This window comes from Prionailurus bengalensis, chromosome A2, assembly GCF_016509475.1.
Source record: "Prionailurus bengalensis isolate Pbe53 chromosome A2, Fcat_Pben_1.1_paternal_pri, whole genome shotgun sequence".
Classification (NCBI taxonomy): domain Eukaryota; kingdom Metazoa; phylum Chordata; class Mammalia; order Carnivora; family Felidae; genus Prionailurus; species Prionailurus bengalensis.
The window spans coordinates 86,992,543-87,005,798 of NC_057348.1; the positions used below are offsets into that span (position 1 = coordinate 86,992,543).

Here is a 13,256-nt window from a genome sequence, read left to right on the forward strand (position 1 = left end):
GCATAAATTTCCTCCCAAATATATAAAAAGTCAACATAAATACCTAATAGAGATGTTTTAATAGAGAAGTTTATCAGTTTTTTAAGTTCATAGATTATCTATCAGGGTAGCTCACGGAAGACCATTTTAAGGTAGCAAATGTATTTTAAGTCTTTCTGTTTGTAGTCTAAGGGATCTGAGTGAACCCCCTTGACTGATACGGTATGTCAAATATTTTAATGGTAACATGCTGCCAGTAATGACTAAAGGTTAATAAAAAGGCTAAAGATAACAAAAACACTCACTATTAAATGAGACTTTAATCTCTGGATAGGTCAGGGTGCCCAAATATAAACATTATTCCTTATAAAGAATTCTATCAATGAATGGCTACTGATTTTCCTAGGGTTTAATTTGTCTCTAAACACAATGTGATCCTATTAAAACAAGTAAAACAATGGAATCAATTCATCCAAAATTATACCAACTGACAAGAGAAAACAAAGCTACTTACTAGATGAAAGGATTTTTTTGCTTTTCATGTATTTAGTTGCTTTTCTCCATTTAAATTCTGATTTCTACGTATTGTTATGGGGGTAACATGGTTTTATAATAATGTCAATCCATTTTGATATAAAATGTTATATGTATATTGCAGATTTTCAAGAACACTACTAATAAAAAATGCTGAAATTTGTAAAACACTATCAATGGCATTTGTATTATTACTATTATCAAAACATGGCAAGTTTCTCATGAGTTCTAGACTTGTTTTCAGTTCTGATTTACATACTCTTTTCTCCTCAACCCCACCTTTTAACAGGCGCTCGTCGTCATGCTCGGTGCGAATATGAGCCAATCGACCCATGCTCCGGAAGATCGCAGCATCTCTGCCCCAGTAGTCACTGTAGAGGCCAGCAAACAATTCACTACCTACAGGGAAATGTCAGTTAAAAAGAAGTCAGTATTTGTTTCTGGATCTGACGACCATATATAAGCCACAATTACAGTAAACATATCCAGGTTTACTGCACATACAACCTATGGAATTAATATAAGAGCATGGATGGTATATTCATATTGCCAGGCTTGGAATCCTGATTCGACCACTTACTAGCTGTGTGAAATTGGGCTAGGTGCTTAACCTACCTGTGTCTCAGTTTCCTCACATACAAATAGGAATAGCACTCAAAAGTATTATAAAGAGTAAAGCACTTCAAAGAATAGCTGACATATACTAAGACTATATGAGTATTTGATAAGTAATGTGATTCATCTTATTTTATTAAACTTCTTTTAGCCTTCATATGAAGGTGTTATTATTATTATTGGTACTACATGCAAGTCAGCTCACTCGAATCCTTGGAACAAGAAATTGCTTCCATTAACATAATTTTATTTTTCAAATTTTTTTTAATGTTTACTTATTTGTGAGAGACAGAGTGTGAGCAGGAGAGGGACAGAGATAGGGGGAGACGCAGAATCCAAAGCAGGCTCCAGGCTCAGAGCTGTCAGCACAGAGTCTACCCGGGGCTCAAACTCCTGAACTGTGAGATCATGACCTGAGCTGAAGTTGGACACCTAATTGACTGAGCCACCCAGGTGCCCCTCTGTTAACATGATTTTAGTGTAGGAACCACAAAGTCTGACAAAGTCACGTATAATATGATTAGTTATCATTTAATTTTAAGTTTGTGGCTTAGATAGGAATGGCATAAAGGATTTATAACTTAATCAGTCAGAATGAATGAAGTTGGCTCTAACATGCGGTGGAGGTCCCAGACTAAAATCAGACCAAGGAACCACAAATGTATGGTTCCTTGAAATGACAACGTGTCCTTGGTTTCAAGAAATGACAATGTGTCCTTGCAGACAGCCAGAAAGAAAGACATTAAAATAGCTTATGAGAAGGGAATAAAAATAACAAATAGAAAAATAACATAAAGATACAGGGAACTGAGGAAGACCAGCACGTATCAGGGACTTGGAGTTCTCTTTTGTCAAAGGGACAACAAAAGATAATCAGTGTGCCCATGAGTGATGCCAGAAGGATTGTCCCAGGCCTATGCCTGGCAAATAGCTCTGAAAAGAAGCAAATGAGAGTAGCAGAGAGAAGCAGTAACCTCAATTTAGGGTGGTAAAATTCTTATAAAGAATATCATATAACTCTGGTAAGGTTTAAAAATATATAACTGATGACTATACTGAACTCAACATACTAATGTTTTTCTGTTAAATAAGGAATGTGTACAGATATGTGTACACATGGTATTTAAAGTGCTTTACATGTAAGAGAATTGAAATGAATTGTATTTTTATTTAATGAATTTAATTGAATATTTAATTTTAGAATTAGAATTATTAAACTTACAGGTATAAAGATTTAACCAAGTATATAAACAGAATTTAAGAGAACTTGATATCATGTTTATACATTTTATTAATTCAATTTAAAAAATTATTTCAGCATTGATAAAGGGCTTTTTCTAAGTTAAGGCCTTTAAAAGTCTGAAAAATCTTGAGTAGACTATCTTTGTATGGTTGAAAATTTGAAAGAGCAATCAAATATGTTGTAAATAGGACACTTTACAAAGGAGTTTATTTTCAACTTCAGTTAACTGAATTTTTAAAAAGTGAAAATAATTGCTTTTGTTTTACCAGATTTAAAAAATAGAATAAGGAGATACAAGTTGAATTTGAAGGCTTGAGAAAAATAAGTTTTCAGGTATGTTATAATTATAAATTAATTTTCATTTATACAGAGGCAAGGACATAGTTTTTTGTTGTTTTTGTTGTTGTTGGTTCACAAAATCCACTATGAATACTTAAATAAATATAGGAAATACATAAATAAAATCCAGGTTTCCCACAAAGGAATTCACCTTTAAACTATACATAAATATAAAAAGAAAGAAGAGAGACAGAGGCAAATGTGGGAGAATATTAATAATTAATGAATCAAGGTAAATGGTATAAAGATGTAAATTTTATTCCTCTTTCTTCTTTGTATTTGAAATTTTTCAAGATAACAAGTTTAAAGAATGCTGTATTTACTGAGTTCATCTCATATACTCAAATGTATACTAAGTGAGAGGTGTGATAGAGAAGATAATAGAAACTGAAAAAACAAAGATGCTTTATATCTGGACTTAAAATATAATTGGATAGAGGAAAGTATTATCAGAACTCTTATTTAAACATAGTCTTTGGTAACAGGGGAAAAAAACGACACAATTTATATCAAAGTCAGTTAGTGTTATATTCAGCCAAAAGTTATACCTTATGTAGAGAAGGCACATTTTGAGATAAAATGGTATCAATAGTTAGGAATAGGAACCACAGATGGGATGCATTCTGCACTACTTGAGCATGGATAAAATGTTAAATTCATTAAAAGGCCTTGGGGAACATTATGGCCTAAATGAATGAGTTGATGCATAAAAGGGTTAACTGACTACTGAACCACCAGAGTGAGGATTTTTCTGAAATATTTTTGTTGTTAATTATTAAACTTCATGATATTACCCATATAAAATATAAAGTCCATTTTATATAGTTATTCTAAGCAAAACTTATTTTCCTAATATGGGCTTGGCTGAATGCTTTATGCATAATGGGTACAAAAAATAGAATTCTTAAAAATCATGATCGTTTTCTATTCCTTAAGCTTTTAATATTTGATTTAACTTAGTTTCTCAAGCTATTTCTAGAACTCTGATATTTGAAAACGCTACTATTATATGAATATAATCCTATTATTTCACATCAATTTCATTGCACTCACCCAGTCTGAAACACTGTGTCAAAGTTTTACTTGTTTTAATCAGTTTTACCAACTTAACAAACACGTACCCCTTGGAGCCACTAGATGGCAACCTTAGGATAGCAAATACTACTATATCCAAGGCAGGTTATCTGCACAACGGAAAAGATGATAGATTACCAATTTTACCCAATTTCCCTTTTTGTATTCAGATAAAAGAAAACAGTTTGTGAGCAATTCAAATAACACAATATGAACTGTATGACTTGAACTTCAAAGAAACCAGACAGGTGCTAAAAAACTATGCTGTGTAAAACTGAACCAAATGTGTTTCTGTTGGAAATGTTAGGTTTTCCTCAGAAGGGAAAGATTCTCCTTTCATAGCTTATTATCATTGTAAAGAACAAAATAAATCCAGAGCAATAGATAGTAATTATGCTTGATAAAATACTTTCCAAAGGAAAACACTTTAATGATAAACCATAAAGTAGAATAAGGCTTTAGGCACAAATATTACCTAATAGTAATTAAAAGAGCCAAAATATTCAGCATCATTATCATTGATACTGTTTACAACAAATATGTAAACTACATATCACAATATTTTAATCGACAACTTTACTTTAAAATTATAACAATTTGACATAATTAAGATAAATTTGTGAATCAATAGTTTGGTATTTTACAGAGTGCAAAAAATTTCTGGATAAATCATATTTTCATGGATTAAAAAGAAACATGTCTATAGAGACATGATATTCAATAAACACATTAACTTAGCCAGAAATTTAACTAGTATCTTATCTCTTGTTATATACTGAATATAAATAACCAACTTGATTTTTATGCCATACATTACTTTTCATTTGTTATAGCACTGACTTATATTGGAAACTGATGTTATGTTAATTTTAGATGGTCATGTGTGGTTATAATTAGACAATAGAACATCTGCAGGGTATTTTGACAGGTGAATGAAACTTATTATTGTCATGCTCAATGTACTCTCTTTGTACAGATACAACAATAGTTCTGTCTGCACTGGAAATCTGTCATACTAAGTCTCCAGCTCGAAATCTGCTGTTTGGCTGTGGCCAAACTGTTCAATAGCTCATGGTCTTGGTTACCTGTAAAATCAGAGACCAACATGTAATTTCTTGAGCCTGCCAAGCTTTTATGTTCTCTCTGCCTGGGAATGTTTTGCCTGGAACTCTGCATCTCCTTTCCTGTTTTACCTCCCATACCCAGCGACTGCCCATTCCCTCCATGAAGCCTTCCTTGGCTAAACTTTTGTTAGTTGAGTGATTTCTAGTACCACCACAGCCCTGGTGCCTATTTCTATCATACTGCTCATCCTACTATATTTTAACTGCTTATATGTTTGGCACTATGTCTCACTAGAATGTAGGCTTCTTGATATGTCTTGTATATTCTCTTGCACAGCATCTGAAATACAGGAAATGCTCAATCAGCATTTGTTGAATCAGTGAAGAGCATAATGAATTAATAAGTGAGCATATTTAAAAATTATTTTAGGTGTTTAAATTAAGCTATGAAAATACAATAAGAACACTGAGGACAAGATCCTGATTTCTCACAAATCTTCAGGAAAAAAAAATGATTAGGCATTTATATGAAAAACAGAGTTCCTTGAATTTCTGTTCCTTAAAAAGCTATATTTAATCATTTTAATTCATGAACACAGGACTCTATTTTCTTCCAGTATTTGTCCCTTATAGTTTCAGCCCCCAAAACTGTGTCTACACTAAATTGCTTATATGAAAGAAAATAAGACAATCATTTGACACTTTGCAGGATACAAAGTAAATCCAGTGTAAATAATTCCAAGTTACAATGCATCATTCAAATAGTTTTCTACCTAATTCCTTTTTTTACAATACAAACTCTAATTGAAGTTTCAGTTAAACATATTGCATTGCCTTAGTATTTTATGAAAGTTATCAACAGTTTTGCTCATGGGCTGTATACTTACTAATTGATTCAAGATTTTATTCACCATGTTTGAAATACAGATTTTAATTATTCGGTAAGAAAAAATACAGTTTATCTTCTTAAGATTTACTCAAGCATTTCTCCTGTTTATGCTGGAAATGTCTACACATCGAAATAATGTAAAGTATATTTTATATTTGCCTTATGGATAGCACATGGCTGAAGACTGATTTAACTGCCTCATTTTATAACTGAATTCTATAATTCTTTTAGGAAATCATTCTGATATCAGATGCATCATTTTGCAGAATGACTAAAACAGGCATCACGGCAAACAGAAACCAAATGCACTTGAGGGGAGAGGAAGGATACGAATGATCCGTATGTTCCAACATCCACAACCCAGGTCCCACTCACTCTCTGCTTAGGATGCTAAAAGAAATCAGGCAGAAAGTATCCCCCTATTAGTTACAGTTGTTTGGACTTTTTTTTTCTTCTATCCTTATGATTTTTTTGTTTGTTTTGAGGAATCCATAAACAAAATATTCAAAGAGCCCCTTAGAAACTCGTAGTTACAGCCAGAAGCAACAGGAAGCAAGTGGATAATTGGCATTTTGCCAAATGTGAGAGAGCAACAGACTTGGATAAGAAATTATAGAAATTCTTGAGGTGCCTGGGTGGCTCAGTTTGTTGAGCGTCCAGCTTCGGCTTAGGTCACAATCTCATGGTTTGTGAGTTCGAGCCTCGCATTGGGCTCTGTGCTGACAGCTCAGAGCCTGGAGCCTGGTTCAGATTCTGTGTCTCCCTCTCTCTCTGCTCCTCTCCTGCTCATGCTCTGTCTCTGTCTCTCTCTCTCAAAAAAATAAATAAACATTTTAAAAAATTAAAAAAAAAATTATATTCTTTAGGGACAGACGCTATATAAATGGAATGCCTTCAAGAAATAAGCCAATACACTTCACTTGCTATGTTTATAAAGGATGCAATTTTAAAGACATACATTTTACCTTCATTTAGATAGTTTCATTTATTTTTCTAATATTTATGAAGTCATATTTTGTGCCAGAACCATTCATTCATAACTCTGTCCTGAATACAATTAATTTAAAAGGAACATTTATTTAAAAAAAATTTTCATGCTATTAAGAGCTTGAAATAATCACTTAAATTTCCCCATGCATATATTCCAACCTCCTTTCATTCAATCAGCACTGACCTCCAATTCACAGAATATACAATGAGGAAATATATTCACAAAGATCTCATTATTATGAATAAAAGTGCAGGAAGAAAATTTCAGTGGCTATAAACTTTTAAAATTTATTTGCTGAAAAAGGTAATATAGGACCAAAAAAAAAAAAGCATAGAAAGAAAATTTCAGTGAGTAAAATATCTTATTCATGGTTATTTGTTGAAATAAAATTTAGTCTTTAATTTCAGAAATATTCTAAAAATATCCTAACAACAAAGCGAACACTTTGAAAGCAAAGAAAAAGTACACGACAAATTAGAATGATACCCTCCAAATGCTAGTAACATGCATGTTAGCATACTTTAGTCACATCAGGTATGGTAAATATTAAATGGCACCTGGGACTAGTGATACAAATCTGAATCAGAATGAAATGTTAAAAAAAAGGCAACAGAACTGAGAGGGCAAAATATAAGGAAAATCCTGCAGTTGCTGAAGGTGTTATCAACTTAGTAAGAGTACTGCAATATTACACCCAACACAGGTTATGAAAAAGAGTCAGCCAATATTTTCCTTCTGGGCCAAAATGATATATGACATAAAGAAAAGATTTCTTGCATTTTTTGGGTTATTTATTTTGAGAGAGAGACAAAGAGAGCAGGGGAGGGGCAGAGAGAGAGGGAGAGAGAGAGATTCCCAAGCAGGCTCCACACTGTGAGAGCAGAGCTTGATGTGGGGATTGAACCCGCGAAATGTGAGATCATGACCTGAGCTGAAGTCAAAAGTCCGAATGAGCCACCCAGGTGCCCCAAGAACCTTGACTTTTTATTTGGTAGCAAGGTAAGTACTAAGTATCTTTGGATGAAAGGTAGAGGAAAGTAATGTAGCAATTTATTTTACTAAATAATTCATTGTTTCAATAAAGTGTTTTTTTTTAATTTTTTTTTTCAACGTTTATTTATTTTTGGGACAGAGAGAGACAGAGCATGAACGGGGGAGGGGCAGAGAGAGAGGGAGACACAGAATCGGAAACAGGCTCCAGGCTCTGAGCCATCAGCCCAGAGCCTGACGCGGGGCTCGAACTCCCGGACCGCGAGATCGTGACCTGGCTGAAGTCGGACGCTTAACCGACTGCGCCACCCAGGCGCCCCAATAAAGCGTTTTTAAAATCAGGGTGTGATGTCTTATATTCTTCACACAGTTACTTAAGACCATTTAAAATACAATATTACTAATCACAGTGGGGGAGGGGGTGGGAAATGTGGCTAAACATGTAGAAATTTTGCACCTGCAATATGAATTTATATGCTACCAAGATAACATATTAATACCAAGTGGCATTTGAAGAGCAACCTAATTAATATAAGATTTGATATCAAATGATTTCTAAACATAGAGAACATAGCTTGCTTTACTCCTAAAAACCTGTTTCACGTGGAGTCACTGCACGATACAGCATTTCATTTCTACATCAGATTATAAAACATGGTCATCAACTTATCTTTTACCTAGCAAATACTCTTTCTTTAGTTTTTCCATAAGATTTTACTTTATGTGATCTTCAGCTAACTGAATTTAAGTGACTGAAACGAAAACTGTATATAAAGTTGAGAAATTAAAGACGCTCTTTGATTTGCCAGCACATTTATTTTTTTCCCTTTGGGGGCCTTGTTAGTTTTATGAGTATTGTTGCAAATTTGAATTCCTTATCACGACAGCACATCTTAAGGTGAGCAGGCACTAAACAGGTAGCGCGACCTATAATTAACAAGGAAACGAAGAAGTATCATGGCCTAAAGATGGTCATCATTTTGCCGAAGTCTTGTCCTAACCCATCAACAGAGAACACGTGTGGCCATAAAATACATTAACGCATTCTTTCCCTGTCAGTAAGTTACATCAAGCTTGCCAAACTCCAACTCAGGTAGCTCCATTTTTCCAGCCCAAATTCTTGCTGTGTTTTCAATTGGGTGAATTACTTCTACTTCCTCTCTTTTAGAGTTGCTGGCTCACACAGGTTATCAGGTTTCTATCTCAGTGGCTGCTTCATATCTACAATGAGTGAGTGATCTTTCAGAGGTACTTGGGGATGAAAGCTAGTGGATAAATGTCAAGAATTATATTTTTATTTCTTCTCTTTGGAGGGATTATTCCTCTAACTTTCGTGTTTGGTTTGGAGGGCTGTTAGGATTTGATTTCTCTTCTGAATAAGCGAAACAGCCACCCAGATGGCAAGCACTTCACATTTCGGCACAGTGTAATTTGATTTGGAAGTTCAATGAAACTCACTTGGAAATGTCCCTCCAGTAATATTTCCCCTCTTAAAAAATTCAGTTTTAAGTTCCTGGTTTCATGCATAAATAAGCTCCAGGGAGGCTTAGTGGTGAGTGGCAGGGTGACTGAATAAAGTGTTTCAACCTTTTAAATGAAATGTTAAAAATAAATGGAGTTCTAACCTTGGGATTTCTCTACAGATGTAGTGTTCACTCTGTAATTTTCAACTTTCAATATCATTTATAACATTCTTATGAATATTTCAAAATTTGTTTTTGGTTTGTTTGTTGAAGGATATTGACTCTATTCAGTGAATATTTATAGAAGTCCCATTCTGTGCAAGATGTACAGAAAATGGAATAAGAAAATCTATTCCAAACATATTCCAATTTTCAATCTATGAACTTGCCCCCCCACAAAGCACTGAAAGCATTAGAAACAAAAACTGTTTAACAAATACATGTATTTTAATTCATACGCTGCCATTTCTAACATTTATGGATCTGGCATTCATCAAAAGTATCACCCCCCCAAATTTTGATTCCAACTAAAGTTTAAACTTACTTAGCAATCTTATTTTCATATTTAAATTCTCCTTTCCTCATATCTTGTTCATACACACACACACACACACACACACACACACACACACACATACACACAAATAGGTTAGCAGAGGAACACAGCTACCTTAAAATACTATTTTTCTTCAAAATTTTATATTCTTTAAGAATATTACATATCTTTGTTCAACCTTCTGAAGAACTTCACTACTATGTGAAATATCATCTCAGAACTGCACTGTATTTATTTTTAAAAAATCTGCATACACCTGGACCTGTTAAGTTCAAACCTATGTTGTTCAAGGGTCAACTGTATGTATCAACAAAGCTCTGCTTGCTTGGACTTAAGTACCGTGACTGGGCTAGGGAAGCACAGAGAGTGGGATTGGGATCCAAGGCCCATCAAAATCAACTGTCTGGAATAAGTTCAGGGACTATAAAGTTCTTAGAACACACAGGAATATCTTTATTAACACAAAATCAGTGATATGGTATTCTGATTATTTCTCAGTGGGGAGTTTTAAGTGTTAACCCTTTAGTTTGAATCTGATGTCCCTACATGTTATTTTACACTTTCCCATTTTCTGCAAACAGGATGACCTAATAACAGCATACAACTCTAAGCAGCGCACGTGTAATAATAGAAATTTGTACGTCTGTGCCATACCTATAACAGAACCTCACAACACTGTGGGGAAAAAAAAACAGATTTCTAATGGCACCCAGTTAAATGTCAGGGATAGCTCTCTTCAATTTTACACTCGGAAACTCCTCCATTGTATCTTCACAGTGCTGGAGTACTTTGACAAGTGGGCTATTTAAAAATTTTTTTAATGTTTATTTTTGAGACAGAGAGAGAGAGACAGCATGAGTGGGGGAGGGCAGAGAGAGAGGGAGACAAAGAATCTGACACAGGCTCCAGGCTTTGAACTGTCAGCACAGAGCCCAACACGGGGCTCTAACCCACAAACCATGAGATCATGACCTGAGCTGAAGCCGGACGCTTAACTGACTGAGCCACCCAGGCAACCAACAAGTGTGCCATTTTTAAACCCCAAGAATATAAGAGAAAAAGAAAAAGAAGAAAGAGACAAAGATAAAAAGAAAGAAAGAAAAATTTCACTGTCTCTTAAGTGAGGTATTCAGGTACCTCATCTAATTAAATGGAATCAAATGGAAATCTACATCAGACATGCCAGCTTTTTCTATTATTTCAATATGGACATTTAGTACAAAGTTTAAACTGGTCAACCTCTGTAGTTTATATTCTAGATTAACAGGAGTTTAGATAAATAACATTAATTCTCAATTGAGATGACTTTCTACTGATACAGAGAAAGACACCAAGAAGAGAATCTAAGCTCCCCGGAAACCAGAGAGTAAAATATAAGTAACTAACCTATGTTAAAACAGTTCAGTTTCTCTAGCTGGCGATGTTTTTATAAAGTGTTACTATAACTGCATTTTTTGCACGATAAATGGCACACTGCAAGGTGTTTTATATCAGGTCCTAAGTAGAAATTTGTGTTTTCAGAATGAGACAGGCATACTTTATAGCAGCTGCACTTATTTTAGAGTTAAATTGGCTCAATTTAGCATGGTTTGAAATTTAACATTCTCGTGCTTAGAACCAATAAATAAATATGACAAGACAACACATATTAAGAAATGCTAAAAGAATCGGACTGACGTTTCAAAATCAATATGATGACCAACTGATTGTGGCGACAATAATTACCGATTAAGGTAGAGATGAAGGATGAGCTGGGATCAAAAGGGCACCTGCCCCTTCCTCTTTCTGACCTGTGTGGTTCCAGATGAAACAGGGGATCCTAGAAAGAAAACCAGACAAGCCGTTATGTATTTGCCAACTTTAATAAGAATCTAACTGCTCAGAGAAAACATAAACATCTTGACCTTGTACAGAACTGCTATCGGAAACAGGGCACCAGAGAGTAACATCAAGTTATTTAGGAGCAAACTCGGTTTTGTAAATAAATAGATGGGTTTTCAGGCCCACATGGATTCTCTCCCTCCTTCCTAGTAGGTATACAGGTGATGAAATGAAAGAAGTTATTAGCAGTTTTTATCACTTGAGCGAAGAGTATTAATTACTTTGAGATGTGTCAGTTAAATACTCCAAAGAAATGAAAACTTGCAGAAGAAAGGTTACTAAAAGGGACGTTCAGCGATAAATACAGAAATGGTCTTTTATTCCAGAAAGGCCACTATTGATTTTTTTTGAAGCGTCCGTAAAAGAAAAAGATGAAATTTTCTATCAATTTTGATTATTTCCATTTTAATTCTTCATCACATATTCTTTGTATAGACACTTAACTTTAATAATTTAGAGAATGATGGCTGCATAAATAATTACTGGAATATAGACGCATAAATAAATGTCACATTACGAGCAATATGTCAGACTCATGTCACGTAAATGAAACTGGAAAATAAGTATTTCTGTGAAGAACCACTACTACATTGGTTCCTACTGCAAACCCATAACCACAGAATATTCTCTGAATATTCTCGGAATTCAAAACTCTCAGCACATTTTTGTAATTATTATTAAGTGTGCTATAAGTGTTTTGGGTAAAAAAAAAGTACTTTGGAAAAGTGACAATAGGAATCAATATGTAAAATTTTGTAGGAAAAAAAAGCCCACTACTTTGCAATAGAATATTGTTGATACTGCCCATCGGTATCTATGAATAGCCCTGTGCATCTGTAAACTATGAACCTAAAAACAATCCTAATGTCCTGAATAACCTTTGAGAATTGCCAGCACTTTTTTCAAGCTTGATTTTGACTTTCTTAGGCACACTCCTTACTCCATGTTACCTGTTCTGTCCTTCTCTTGAATTGTTATTTGACACATTTTTCTTACTGTCTCTGATTTTCTAATATCACCATTCTGATCCTGTTGTTCTAAAACCTTTCCAGTAAACGCAGAGTTCACCTGACTTCTATAACCTTCCAGTCTTATCCTTGGAATTGACCTGTGGGAATTGACAGCCTATAGAGCAAATGTACGCTCCTGACCCAGAGGTGGCTAAAAGCCATAAAAAAAATTTTTAAGTCCAATTTTTTTCCCTACTCCTACATTTTACACAAATTAGCAGAGAGCAAGAATACCAATAAATAATTGGAGACATTTTTGTTTTTGCTCCTCAGAGGTGAGCAATTTGCAACGACATGAGAAAAAAAAGTTTGTTAAAATGAGACCGAATTCTTGGTCCTCCCACCTAACAGCTGTGCTGAACAGTTTTCATCTATTTGCAAAACTGACCCGCAGCACTATATGAAGGAGAAAGAGATCAAGTGTGTGAATGTAATACTCGTCTGACCTTTAGTCACACTGCCACTTTGTGGATTATTTGAGAAAAGTAGGTAGGACATACATTTTACATTTTTTCTAACACAGTCAAAAGTCCCAATATTTGGTTATAGAAAACCAGTAAAGAGACTGAAGTGCTTTCTTAAATCAAGACTTTCTATAACTTCAAAATTCTGAAACTCAACTTTTTAT

General features: G+C 34.4%; 1 protein-coding gene across 1 annotated transcript in view; it reads right to left on the reverse strand.

Annotated features, from left to right (window-relative positions):
* SEMA3E (semaphorin 3E) overlaps positions 1–13,256 on the reverse strand; it is a 243,916-nt gene that overhangs the window by 42,424 nt on the left and 188,236 nt on the right. The window contains exons 5-6 of the mRNA XM_043588729.1: positions 11,463–11,556; positions 793–912 (exon numbers count right to left, since the gene is read on the reverse strand). Of these exons, the coding sequence (XP_043444664.1) occupies positions 793–912; positions 11,463–11,556 (214 nt within the window). The remainder of the gene's footprint in view (positions 1–792; positions 913–11,462; positions 11,557–13,256) is intronic.